General features: G+C 42.8%; 1 protein-coding gene across 2 annotated transcripts in view; it reads left to right on the forward strand.

Annotated features, from left to right (window-relative positions):
* Positions 1-14280, forward strand: part of BMPR1B (bone morphogenetic protein receptor type 1B) — a 383526-nt gene that overhangs the window by 329783 nt on the left and 39463 nt on the right. For both annotated transcript variants that reach the window (XM_036340048.1, XM_036340053.1), the window contains exons 5-6: positions 1373-1475; positions 1997-2099. In XM_036340048.1, the coding sequence (XP_036195941.1) occupies positions 1373-1475; positions 1997-2099 (206 nt within the window). The remainder of the gene's footprint in view (positions 1-1372; positions 1476-1996; positions 2100-14280) is intronic.

Genomic DNA, 14280 nt, shown 5'->3' on the forward strand with positions numbered 1-14280 from the left:
AATCCCGACTGCTGAAAACAAAACCTGATGCTTTCATCTGACAGGCCAGCCCCGAAGCACAAGCACCAAAAGGCAGAATCTTCGCTCACTTCTGCTGTGCTGATCCCTCCTTAGTTTAGTTTGTGTGCCTTGGTAAGAGGTGAGTTTATTTCACAACCTCAGAACAAGGAGAGCCAGCAGAGACATTCACCTGCGTGGGTTCAAACCTCTGCTGCGCATACTCTCACTAGCTGTAGGCCTTTGAGAAATTACCCAAGTTCTCTGAGCCTCGGTTTCCTCATATAGAAGGTAAGAATAGTGCCACCTTCCTCAGAGTTGTTTTGTTCTGGGGGCAGGAGGTAACAATCAATGATTCTCTATCATCATTGATGTTTTCTATCTCTATATCCCTCTCCCTTCCTCTCTGAAATAAAATTAAGAGAGAGAGAGAGAGAGAGAGAGAGAGAGAGAGAGAGAGAGAGAGAGAGAGAGAGAGATCTACCCCAGCTGGTTTTGGCTCAGTGGATAAAGCATTGGCCTGCAGACTGAAGGGTCCCGGGTTCAATTCCCAGTCAGGGCACTTGCCCGGGTTGCAGGCTCGATCCCTGTGTAGGAGGCATCTGATCAATGATTTCTATCTCTCTCTCTCCCTCTTCCTTCCTCTCTGAAATAAAAGAATATATATATTGTTTAAAAAAGAGAAATCTCTTTTCAAGGACCAAAATAAGTGTTTAGTAATTGGTATATATGGTTATTAATTGTATATGTGATATGGAAATTCTGGGTACTTCTTTCTCACAGTTTTCTGTACAGAGGAACTATTACAAAATGTTTATTGATAATTAAGTCAAGTTCCATGAAAGGAAGTTTCGGGACTCTCTCAACAGACTGTAACTTGTAATGATCATTGAACTTCTTGACTTTTAATGAAACAAATGATGAGCATCTTCCTTTTCCCCTACACACACACACACACACACACACACACACACACACACACACACCACACCCCCCACACACACACACCACACACACACACACACACACACACACACCACACCCCCCCCCACACACACACACCACACACACACACACACACACACACACCACACCCCCCCACACACACACCACACACACACACACACACACACACCACACCCCCCCACACACACCACACACACACACACACACACACACACACACACACACACCACACCCCCCCCACACACACACACCACACACACACATACCACACCCCCACACACACACCACACACACACACACACACACACACACACACACACACCACACCCCCCCCACACACACACACCACACACACACACACACACACACACACACTTACACTCACACTCCTTGCCTGTTTGGTCTTTAGCACAGATGGATATTGCTTCACGATGATAGAAGAAGATGATTCTGGGATGCCTGTGATCACGTCGGGATGTCTGGGACTAGAAGGCTCAGATTTTCAGTGCCGGGTAAGGAAGAAACTTGATTCCACTAGATTCCAAACAGTCAAGTTTCAATAAGAGAAAGCAATTGTGTGGGGTTTTTTGTTTGTTTATTTGTTTGTTTCACTAGCCTATTTTTAGTGATTTGGAAAATAATTTGAGCATTTTCATTGGGCCAATTCTCCCTTCATTTTGAAATGAAATATGATGTTTATTTTTGCTGTTAATTTCTGGCTTAGTGTCTCATTAGACCTTCTTGCTCAAATTCCAATTTAGTTAACTGCATTATGCGTAGCTTTCTTCGTGCGCTTACACTGTGCACACCGGTTATTACAAATGTAGTAGTAATTTTGTTGAAATGCAGACATAGAAGTAAGGTAATACAGGATAATTTAAAAGAAATGACTGAAAAGTAAACAATATTTTCAACATGTTTGTGCAACAATTTTAAGTAAGTTACCTAAATAATCTTAATTTCTTAAGTTTGAGGTTATGTGCCTATGACATTTAGGGGACACCCACTAATAGTTTTTCGGGTTTAATTTTAGGACACTCCCATTCCTCACCAAAGGAGATCAATTGAATGCTGCACAGAACGCAATGAATGTAATAAAGATCTGCACCCTACGTTGCCTCCACTGAAAAACAGAGGTAAGGAAAGGCAGGCTTCCAAGCTGGAAAAGCCTTAGGCATAAAGAACGTAAAGACATGGATTATCCTTTCTTTTCTGAATGAATCTACCTGAACCATTTTCCACTGTTGGGGCAGAGGACAAGGCAAGACGCCATAATGAAACACTCAGAAACATGTGCAAGTGGTTCTTGGGAAAGTAGTCTTACATGGCTTCTCTCCAGCGAATCTTATTTCATAGCCTCTCCCCTCTTCTCCTAGAAAACTAGTTTCTAGAGCGTGTAGTGTATTTCCGAAGGGCGGAAGAGGGGGACAGAGCTTTATGCTTATCCCTAAATATTACTCAGAGGGTGTATTTCCTTCAGAAATGAGTATTTGTCTACATTTATTTAAAAAATAAAGGGCCTTAAAAAATTAAATAAATAAATAAAAATAAAGGACCTTAGAAAGGAGCACATCAGATTATTTCCCGGATTGTGTTTCCTTTTATCTATGCTAGAGTATATTTTTAGTCAGATTTCATATTATATATTGATAAAATATATAAAATGGAGAAAACATCTACAAAATTTAATTTCAAGATTTATGCATTTAAATTAGCACCCCCAGAGACTTCTTGTTAAAAATAGCTCTCACATTTCCTTTCCTCTCCTTTTTCTCACCAAAAAATAAGTGATTTGTAATTGTCACAGAAATCTAAGTCCAAAGACATAGATAAGTGGTTTAAAATGATTCTTCATGAGAAAAATTTTCCAACAAAATATAATGACATTTCATGGCTTTCATGATAATATTTTATAACTCTTGTTCCTACTGTAGCCTAGAAAGCTCTATAAGGTTATTCGTAATAGTTCACATCAAAATTCAGTCAGTTGTTTTGTTTGTTTTTTGTTAATCCTCACCCGAGGATATTTTTCCCATTGATTTTTAGAGATAGTGGAAGGTAGGAAGGTGGGGTGAGAGAGAGAGAAACATGGATTGGTTACCTCCCACATGCGCTCCTGATCCAGGCTGGGGATCAAGCCTGCAACCCAGGTACTTACGTGCCCTTGACCAGGAATGGAACCCGTATCTCTTCATTGTGCAGGCCGATACTCTAAGGACTGAGCAACACCAGCCAGGGCAAAATTCAGTCAGTTTTAAAAAATTTGCCAATCAACATGCTATGTCTTAAGGATACACAAATGGATGAAGGGAATTTTTGCTCTCAAACTGTGCACAGTTGGTTATGAGAAACATGTAAATAATTATACAGCAGTAGAGTTAGATTATAAAGTATAGTAAGAACACAACAGCGTGAGTGGCTCCCTCTTTCTGGCATGGAAAGATGTCAAAATATCTTCAAAGAAGTGATACTAAACAAGACTTTAAGTGAATAAGGCAAGAATAAAAATTTAAAAAACTAAAATGGCTAGTACAGCCAAGCATTATGCTAAGTTTACATTAATTAACCCATTTGAGCCTCACAACAATCCTATGAAGTATTTAGGATTATTAATCGCCATTTAAAGATGAGGAAATTACAGCACAGTGAGGTTAATTAACTTTCCCAAGGTTGCACAGCCTGTAAGTAGCAGTGACTCTAAACAGAGGCAATGGTAAGTGCAGAGGTTTGGTTTGTGAAATTTGAGAAACAGTAGCTAAATACAAGCATGTGAAACAGTTGTTTGAAGCCTCACTATTCAGAATGGGCTTGTAAACTAGTACATCATTATCATTTGGAGCTCCTTGGAAATGCAGAATCTCAGGCCCCATCCCAGACTACTAAACCCACATTTTTAAACAAGATTCCCCAAGTTATTTATGTACACATTAAAGTTTGGGCAACAAGCCCTAGCTGGTTTGGCTCAGTGGATAGAGCGTCAGACTGCAGACTGAAGAGCCCTAGGTTTGATTCTGGTCAAGGGCATGTGCCCAGTTGCGGGCTCAATTCCTGGTTGGGGACATGCGGGAGGCAACCCAGTGATGATTCTCTTTCATCATTGATGTTTCTATCTCTCTCTTCCTCTCCCTTATTATCTGAAATCAATAAAAACATTAAAAAAAAAGTTTGGGCAACAATTTTGCTAGAAAAAGACCAAGAAGTTTACAGAGAAGTTCACTGATATCAAATTGTAGTAAAATTCTAAATGTTTACTTTCAGTTTCCATAGTTATTTCTTTATGAACCAGTTTCAAAAAGTAGGTGGTCTGTGAACAACATTTTGAATAATAGCACTAGTACATGGGCTTATGGGTTAGTAGGGAGGGAGAGTGGAGAGGGAAGAGGGGCTGGTAAGGAAGGTAGAAATGATAGATTTTAGAATCTCTTTGTCAAGGAGGAAAGATTTTTAATGTGCAAGTGGAAGTGATGTATCCTAGAAGTAACAATTGGGTTTAGAAAAATTAATTCATTCTTTCAGAGGCTGAAAGGACTGCAGTGCATGTGTTGTCCTGTAGATGGAGCCAGGTTCTAGTTAGGACCAGGCAGGTGAAGGGGTATTCTCCGAGGAGGTGGAGGATGTAGGGACTTTAAAAAAGAGTGGGATAAATATCTAGAGAACTGAGTGAAAGGTTTGAAAAGAAGGACAGCAGCACTGAGAAGACATCCTTCGTTCAGGGCATTGGGAAGAGGATGCAGATGGATTATACTGAGGATTATGTGAAGTGTCTGCTTGGGTGGAGTTTAGTGGCATTAGGGTTACCTCCTTAAACGCTGGGGATCCCAGGCAGTGCCTAGGCAAGGTCTCAGTGGACGCTAACTCACACTTTTGTCACGCTCACTTTGGTGTGCAGTAAAGTCAGTGCAGACTGTGGTCTGAAAGCACTGGCATTTTTTACATAGTTATGCCATATACTAAGGGGTTTTTGTTTGTTTGTTTTTTGCTTCCACCATGTACGTTTTTATTGGAAGTGTACTATATATCTTTACTGGATATCAGTAATGCCTTGGTCAGGAACATTAGAGTTGCAGCCATATTGGATTGTGTTTACACTAGTGCCCTGGTGCACAGATTTGTGCACATTGAAAGGAAATTAGCTAGAAGGTGGCCAGGGGTGGAACTGGGTGAGACTGGCTGGACACACCCTAGAGCCAACCTCCTGCGGTCCCTCCCGGGTCGGCTGCAGCTGGAGTAGCGCCATGTGGCTCGAAGGGCATCTGCGGAGTGAGCAGGGTCTCTCTGGCAGGTAGGGTCCCTCGGCCTGGCCTGTGGGGATCAGGCCAAAACTGGCTCTCTGACATCTCCTAAGGGGTCTCGGATTGCGAGAGGGCGGTTCTCAGGTGATGCACCCTGGAATCGGGCTCTCTCCTCTCTGGTTCCGGAGTGTGTCACCCAAGGACTACCACTGCCAAGTCACTGCAGCTCAGCAGCTCCTGCGTGAGTGTCTGCCCCCTGGTGGTCAGTGCACATCATACCTACCGGCTGGTTGGATTGTCGCTTAATCTTTTATATATATAGATATGATATGTTAACTTCAAAGTAAAAGGCCAAGGTGAAAAGCAACAAGCATTTATTTGAGATTCAAAAGAATAGCTATTCAGGAAGCATTTATTCAGGCGGAAATCCAAATTGTGTTCCCCTTAGGAGGGGAAGGCATGGGGTTCTTATGAGAAAGGGAAGGAGAACAATAACATGAATAGAAGGAAGGAATTTCTGTAGGTGCAGATAAACTAACATAGTGATGCTAATTGTAAAGAGTGTCTTTAATTTTCATATCTGCTCTTAGTTATTTTTGCAAACAGTTATTTGTAGTATAGTTCTGCTTTCAGGCCCAGTCCAAAGGTTATTTTGTACATTTTTAACATTCCAAAGATTTGAGGAGTCAGACTTGCAAGCCAGTTCCTCTTGGATGGCAGCTCCAACTCCATTTTGAAGCGGCTACATTTATATTATTTTTCATAATTCATATTGAAGATATGTGTGTGTGTGGTTGGTATAAAACCCAACATAAACAACAGGGATGATATTAAAGAGTTACAGAGCCACCTTTTGATATTTTTAATTTTTGCTATTTTTTTTTTAAATACTTAGAACTATCCCTAACTGGTAGAGCTGGGGTAGTAATATAAATGTATGCCCACATATCATTTACCTACATATTTAAAACTCATAAACCAATATAGAAGACTGGTAAATGAACTACATTAGATTAACTTAACAAATACAGTCTCAGAATGATGATGGGAAACATCAGGTTGGCATTTAGAATGCTGGATCTACTGAGACATTCTCTCCAACATGGGTGTGAGTGGTGGGGATCCCCATTTTCATTTTTCTCCTGCACTGTGAGGTGCCTCTCAGGCATGCATGTGGACACCCGTGCCGTGCTGGTCTCAGCCTATGGATGGCGATGCTGTCAGCTGGAACGCCTGCAGCCCTCACCTGGGCCTGCAGTGCTGTGGCAGCCCCCACACACATTCCCCACCTGGAGTCAGTGCTGTGGCTGGACTGGGCCTTATGGTTCTTATTATGATTGTAAGACACCTCAGCAACAACTGTCGGGGTGCTTTGAAGAAAAAAAAAAGATTTATTATTCACAGGTTTTGGAGGGTATAGGGCAGTGATGGCGAACCTTTTGAGCTCGGTGTGTCAGCATTTTGAAAAACCCTAACTTAACTCTGGTGCCATGTCACATATAGAAATTTTTTGATATTTGCAACCATAGTAAAACAAAGACTTATATTTTTGATATTTATTTTATATATTTAAATGCCATTTAACAAAGAAAAATCAACCCAAAAAATGAGTTCGCGTGTCACCTCTGACACGCGTGTCATAGGTTCGCCATCACTAGTATAGGGTATGCCTGAGGGCTACACAAGGTCATGGGGGCAGGGGAGAGAGAGAGAGAGAGAGAGAGGGAGGGAGGGAGAGAGGGAGAGAGAGAGAGAGAGAGAGAGAGAGAGAGAGAGAGAGAGAGAGGAGAGAGCACTTGGATCTGAGGTTCTGTTTTTGTTGGACTGAGTGCGTGGTGCCTTGGGTTTTATAGACTCACTATTGGTGAATTTAAAGCAAAAGAGCGATAACTAGGTTAGGGTGCAGATAAGAAGAAGCAGGGTTACCGGAGTGGCCAGTTGTCTAGGTTATCTGGGGCTTTCTGAAAGGAAACTTCATGGTTATTGTGGTCTGGTATCTCATCTCACTGTTTTTCTAGTGGCTGTGTCTTACAGCTGGCAATATGGTTATTGGAGATTGATGTCTTTGAATGGATGCCTTAGTGATCAAAAAGCTTCATTATCAGGCACTTACGCCAGAACAGTCCAGCCGTCTGGTTTATACTCCACTCACATGTCTTGCTTCAGACACCCTTGGCCACCCCTCAGGACTTGAGGTACACACACCCTCTCCTTGTCCACCCTCGGGGCACAGAGAAAAGGAGAGGGCCTCACAATTCCTAGACACAAACCCAGGCATGAGGCCTGTTAAACAGGAGAGTCCAGACTTCTGGGCATCAGCCAGTGGTTTACATGGAGAGCGGAGTGGGCCAAGTTCAGGGTGGACACATCCTCTAGGTCCTGCAGATCCACTGCTATATGGAAAGGAGCGAGGTTGGAGAGAGCCAGAGCAGGGCCCTCTGAAGCTCAGAGCTCAGGCCAATTTTCTGGCATAACGACAATGGAAATTATCATAATAATCGTGATTATTGCTTATGTGAGAGGAATGCATACTTATTATGGCTCTTTTTAAGTACTTGGCATATACTAACTCATTTCATCCTCATAACCACCCACAGAAGAAGGTACTGTTATTATTATTCCTATTTCACAGACCTGAAAGCTGAGGAATTCTGAGATTAGATACTGTGGGAAATTTACACAGCTAGAATAGGTGGTGGAGAGAGGACATGGGCCAGTGTGTCATCTCACTGAATATTCTGTAGAAAGCTCTGAATGACATTCTAAAAAGATGCTTTTCCCCATGTGAGTCAGAAAACTCTAAACAGTGGTATTTCACATAACAATGGACAAACAATCAATATGATTATTTTCAAATTATATTATATTTGCCTTACACAGAAACTCTCAGACATGCATGATTACTATTTTTAGAATCTAGTTTTAGAGGTTGCTTGCTGTGCTTCTTGAATGTCCAGTGTGTGTTCTTATACTCCCTTTCCTTCCCTCCCTCCTTCCTCCTCTTCTTCCCTCTAATTTAATAGTTATTAAGTCCCAATAGTGTACTAGGCCATTGGCTTTCAAACTTTAAGTGCATCAAAATTATGTGGTGGCCGTGTTAAAATGCAGATTACTGACCCCCACCTAGTTTCTGATTTAATAGGTCCGAGTGTGCCCCAATAATTTGCATTTCTAAGGAGTTCCAGAGACAACATCTTGGAAAGCCCTGTACTATGCACTGCCTAGTAGATTAATGTATGTTATTATAGATTTACTAGAGGCCCAGTGCACAAAATTTGTGCACTGGAGTGAGGCGGGGGGGGAAGTCCCCCTCAGCCCGGCCTGCACAGTCCAGGATCCCTCTCACAGTCTGAGACACCTCGCTCCTTACCACCTGCCTGCTTGCTGCTCCTTAGTGCTCAGCTCACTGCAGTGGAGGTGGGAGAAGCTCCCGCCACCGCTGCTGCGCTCGCCAGCCATGAGTCCGGCTTCTGGCTGAGTGGCGCTCCCCTGTGGAAGCACACTGACCACCAGGGGGCAGCTCCTGCATTGAGCGTCTGCCCCCTGGTGGTCAGTGTGCATCATAGTGGCCAGTCCTTCTGGCTGTTCCACTGTAACAGTTGCTTAGGCTTTTATTATATAGACTAGAGGCCCAGTGCACAAAAATTTGTGCACTCAGAGATAGGGGTGTCCCTCAGCCCGGCCTGTGCCCTCTCGCAGTCTGGGACCCCTCAGGGGTGACCACTTGCTGGCTTAGGCCTGCTCCCCGGGGGATTGGGCCTAAGCTGGCAATCAGACATCCCTCTGGCAGCCTGGCAGCCCTCAGGGGATGCCCACTTGCCAGCGGGGAGCAGACCTAAGCTGCAGTCAGACATCCTTAGCGCTGCTGAGGAGGCAGGAGGGGCTCCCACCACCACTGCTGTGCTGGCAGCCGTCAGCCTGGCTTGTGGCTGAGCAGAGCTCCCCCATGTGAGAGCGCACTGACCACCAGGGGGCAGCTCCTGCATTCAATGTCTGCCCCCTGGTGGTCAGCGTGTGTCATACTGAACAGTCATTCCCAGTCATTCTGCTGTTAGGGTCAGTTTGCATATTACCCTTTTACTATTTAGGATAGAGGCCTGGTGCACGGGTGGGGGCCAGCTGGCTTGGCCTGAAGGGTGTCCCGGATCAGGGTGGGGGTCCTGCTTGGGTGTCTGGCCAGCCTGGGTGAGGGGCTGATGGCTGTTTGCAGCTGGCCACACCTCCTTCAGGGTGGGGGTCCCCACTGGGGTGCCTGGCCGTCTGGGTGAGGGGCTGAGGGCCGTTTTCAGGCTGGCGGGCGACTGAAGCTCCCAGCCTCTCCTTTTTTTTTTTTTTTTTTTTTTATTCTGGGATTTATTTACCTTCTATAGCTGTCACTGGAGCTGAAAGCCGGCTCCAGCTCTGAGGCATGGCTGGCTGAAAGCAGGTATCTGGAACTTGTTTAGCTTCTATAATTGCAACTTTGTTGCTTAGAGTGTAGCTTAGAGCAGGGCTGCAGCAGGCCAGGAACATTGGCTTCCTCCATCACTGGAGCAAGCAAGCCTCATGTTCACTTCAGCTGTGTGGCTGCCGCTCGCCATCTTGCTTGGCAGTTAATTTGCATATCTTGCTGATTAGCCAATGGGAAGCGTAGCGGAGGTATGGTTAATTACCATGTTTGTCTATTATTAGATAGGATTATAAATCTATGTCAAGTTACTATAAAAACAAAGACTATGTTATTAGAAGAATAGAGGGAAGAAAATTCCACCTCACCATTTTTTGTCGTTGTCGTTCTTTAATAATTACTCTTCCAAAAAAGTTAAATAATTAGCCTTATGGCAAGACATCTGTGTTACTAGATGCTAAACAATAACAGGCTTCTGATATGAGAGGTTAGAGATGTACTGAGTGTAGGGTGAACACCTACAAGTAATTTGTCCTTATTACAAACAGATGCATAGGAAACCTTTGCTACCAGTCCAGAGTTTTCTCGGATTCTCACAATCACATTCAGCAGTACTTATCAATGTAAATTTATATCCTTTAAATTTTATTTGTCATCTTTTGTTTCAAAAAAAGAAGATGCTGAGTGGCCAGAATGCAGCTAATTTTTTTAGGAATATTCATTTTCCTTTGCTTTGCTGATTCCATTTCAGCACCAGCAAAGCAGAATACCCTAGGAAAAAAGTCTTTCTCCTGAAGGAGGAAATGTCAAAGGCAATTAGATCAAATGCAGCATCTTCATCCTAAACAATAGGGTGTGATCTGGGAAACTCAGTAACACTGGGGCTGGTGCTGAGAGGAAGAAGAGATGTCTGTGTTGATGGAGACGCTGTAGGGAGCAGTGGCGGTGCTGGTGTCTGGTCTCTGCCTGCAGAAACAGTGGTGCTGGGGGAGATGGTTTAGGCCCTGACTCAGCATCAGGTGGTTGGACCAAGACTTTGTGAGTAAAGGATCCTCCTAAAATGGCATGTAGGTGGGAGATTTGATAAGCTCTCCCTCAAATTACTCATTATAGTCACTTGTTTTTATTGAATTGTCTTAAATGGGCACTTAAAGCAGTGAAAGACTGGTGTTGAAATGAACAGAAGCCCTTGCTTAATCAAATGGGATCCAATAATTTGGCTCTTACAAAATAAAAGTTGATATAATTTTTGAAGTAGGCATAAATTTCTTTAAATATGGGAATTACTCATATATATTACATATTTATTTCATAAAAATGTATCAGACATAAGATTCTACTATGAAATATGGTAAATCCATGTATTTTAAGGCAAATTATAGAATTTCCAAAGTTAAAATTTACCTTATTTTTTTTTTACTCAATTAAAAAATATATTCTGATCAGTTTACAGATTTTTTAAAAAATTGCTATTGGTTAGTTTAAATATGCCCGTTACAGATTAAACTCCATAGGTAACAGGTATTTAACGAGTGAAACACCTCCAAACACAGGTAGATCCAGTATATGATAGTGTCTAAAATGCAAAGGGCAGAATTTTCCTCCTTACACCTATATAACGCCATAGCAACATAAACCAATACTGAGCTATATTCCTTGCCGGGGAGTAAATCTACCATTCTTTGAAATGTTCAGCTCCTATTTTGGAATTTCCAGTTAGCACTGTATTGAAAGGATTTTAGAAATAGTCTTTTTATTTCTCATTGAACAAAAGTAATCTGGATATAAAAACTCTGTCTTAACTTCCTTTATTACCAAAACATTTATTGCATTTCCTATTAAAATTATTATTGCGATTATGAACCATCTTCTGGCTTCATAAGCACGGTCCTGTCATTTTAAGCAGTGACAGTCCAGCTAATTATCAAAGAGGAGACAAGTAGCGGCAGAATGCTATTGGGAGACCACTGGTGACTCTTCCTTGCCTCTCAGGGTGGAGCAGACTTCCCTGGAGAGTTCTCCGTTCCACTTACCTGAGCAGCTAGAGGGACCGTGCAGGTTGAAATCGGCTGCCCTAGGGAACTGCAGGCCCGTTCCTCTCCTGATAGGCATCTGGACGTGTTCGCTTTCCAAGACTCTGGCAGTGACTTGAATGTTTACATTGTTAATGCTCTGAGCACGGGTAATGGCAGATTAAAACATGACCAGCACGAGGGACAGAAACAAAGGTTTATTGATAAGGATCACCTATTCATGACCGAAGACAGGGAGGCAGAGATGAGGCTGCAGGGGATAGAGTTATTGGGGCAAAGAAAAGGAAAATGGGACGGTAATGCTAGCCTTGGAAAAGTGCTGGATGGTAAGGAAAGAATCCCTTCGGCCCTTTCAGGTCGCATTGCTCTCATAAATCAGACATTTGATAAGATGAGCAATAGATATAGAGTTCTTACAGGTCAGAGTGTATTCGGCATTTACATGGGAAATAAAAGGCAGTGAGGCTGAGAGTTTTAGTAAAATTATTTCCCTTGAATGAGAACGTATTCTGTATTCATATACGGATAATACTTTATGCTTATGTAGTTAGCTCCTCTAGTTTTGATTGAGTATCCAGCATTCTTCTCTTTGGTTTTCTTCAAATTTCAGGCCTTTTGTTTTTGTTATCCTTAAAATTGGAAATGCATTTTAAGCCAAGTTTCAAGAGATCGTATTTGCACATATATGTGCCATGGTATTTGCACGCCTGCACATGTAAACATTGTGAATCGGACTCTTACTGGCAGAGGTATTGTGCTCGCCTTGTGTTTATTGTTAACTTTGCCTAGAACCTAAGGGAGGTGGAGGGTAGAGAAAAATTTTACGGGGACAGTTCATTGTGTAAAGTCTTAGCCTACTTAGTTCTAAGAGCCCACAAATTATTTTCAAGATTTCCTAGGTAACACTTTTCAATTAATACATGTCTAATTATATCTGATTCCTGTTAATATTAAAGCCTTAAAGGCCTTTGGGAAATGTGTTGTAGTGAGTCAAGTTTCTGAACTCTTTTTTTCTGGACCATTGACAAGGTTTCTGAATTTGTTAATGTAAAACTGCTTATTTTATTTATTTATTTTTAGAACTAGAGGCCTGGTGCACAAAATTTGTGCAGGGGGGGTTTGGGGGTCCCCTCAGCCCAGCCTGCACCCTCTCCAATCTGGGACCACTCAGGGGATGTTCAACTGTGGGTTTAGGCCCGATCCCGGGGAACAGGCCTAAACCAGCAGTCAGACATCCCTCTCACAATCCGGGACCACTGGCTCCTCACTGCTCACCTGCCTGCCTGCCTGATTGCCCCTAACTGCCCCCTCCTCCCCCGCCAGCCTGATCACTCCTAACCACCTCTACCTGCTGGCCTGATCACCCCTAACTGCCCCCCGCTGCCGGCCTGGTTGCTCCCAACTGCCCCCCTGCCGGCCTGGTCACCCCATGCAGCCTGCTGTTCAGCCGTTTGGTCATCCCTCACTAACCCCCCTGCCAGCCTGATCGCCCCACACAGCCTGCTCTTCAGTTGTTTGGTTGTCCCTCACTAACTCCCCTCCCGGTCTTGTCGCCCCACACAGCCTGCCAGCCTGCTGTTCAGTTGTTACTGTTACTGTGACAGCGTCTCAAACAATTTTCATATGCCTCTATTATTAGTATAGATATGTATATTTTTATTGATTTCAGAGAGAAAGGAGAGGAGGAGGAGGAGAGAGAGAGAGACATCAGTTATGAGAGAGAATCATTGATTGACTGCCTCCTGCATGCCCCACACTGTGGATCAAGCCCGCAACCCAGGCATACCCTGACTGGGAATCGAACTGTGACCTCCTAGTTCATAGGTTGATGCTCAACCACTGAGCCACACCGGCTGAGCATAAACTGCTTATTTTAATGGTGTCTCATTTAGTCTTTTCAGATGCAGACTATTTCCAGTAATGTTTGGCCAGTAGTATAGCTCATAACTAATTGTTAAACATATATTTTAGACTAATGAGTATATTATAATGTTAACCATTATAATATTAGGGAAAGAAATTAATAGAAAGATATGTGGATTTTAATTTATTATAAATAATCTAAACTCTCTGAAATATTTCAGAGTAAGCTTGATTTTCAACATATGTGTTCATGTTCACTTCCTGATTTTGGTAATTAGATTACCAGTTGGTGAGGCAGTGTCCTTGTTCCCAGGAAGGGCACTCAGAAGTGTTTATGGGTAGGTATGGTATGTCTGCAACTTCAAATGGCTCTCCAGTTATAAACACATGCAAATAAATAAATAAACATGAATGCAAGTATATCCAGCGATGCATCACTTAATGATGGGGATGCATTCTGAGAAATGAGTCATTAGGTGATTTCATCATTGTGGGAACATCATAGAGTGCACTTACACACACCTACATGGTATAGCTTACTGCACACCTAGGATCCATGGTATAGTCTGTTGTTCCTAGGCTACAAACCTGGATAGCATGTTACGCTACTGAATACAAAGGCTATTGTAATTTGTTACACCACACTGTTAGGACACCTACCGTGACACTAGGTGATAGGAATTTAAGTTTCACTATACTATGATAAGATTATATAATCTGTCATGTATGAAGTCATTGATTGAAATGTCATTATGCAGCACATAACTGTGTATATAGAGATAGGCACAAACACACACACTAA

Source organism: Myotis myotis, unplaced genomic scaffold, assembly GCF_014108235.1.
Source record: "Myotis myotis isolate mMyoMyo1 unplaced genomic scaffold, mMyoMyo1.p scaffold_m19_p_1, whole genome shotgun sequence".
In the NCBI taxonomy this organism is placed as follows: Eukaryota; Metazoa; Chordata; class Mammalia; order Chiroptera; family Vespertilionidae; genus Myotis; species Myotis myotis.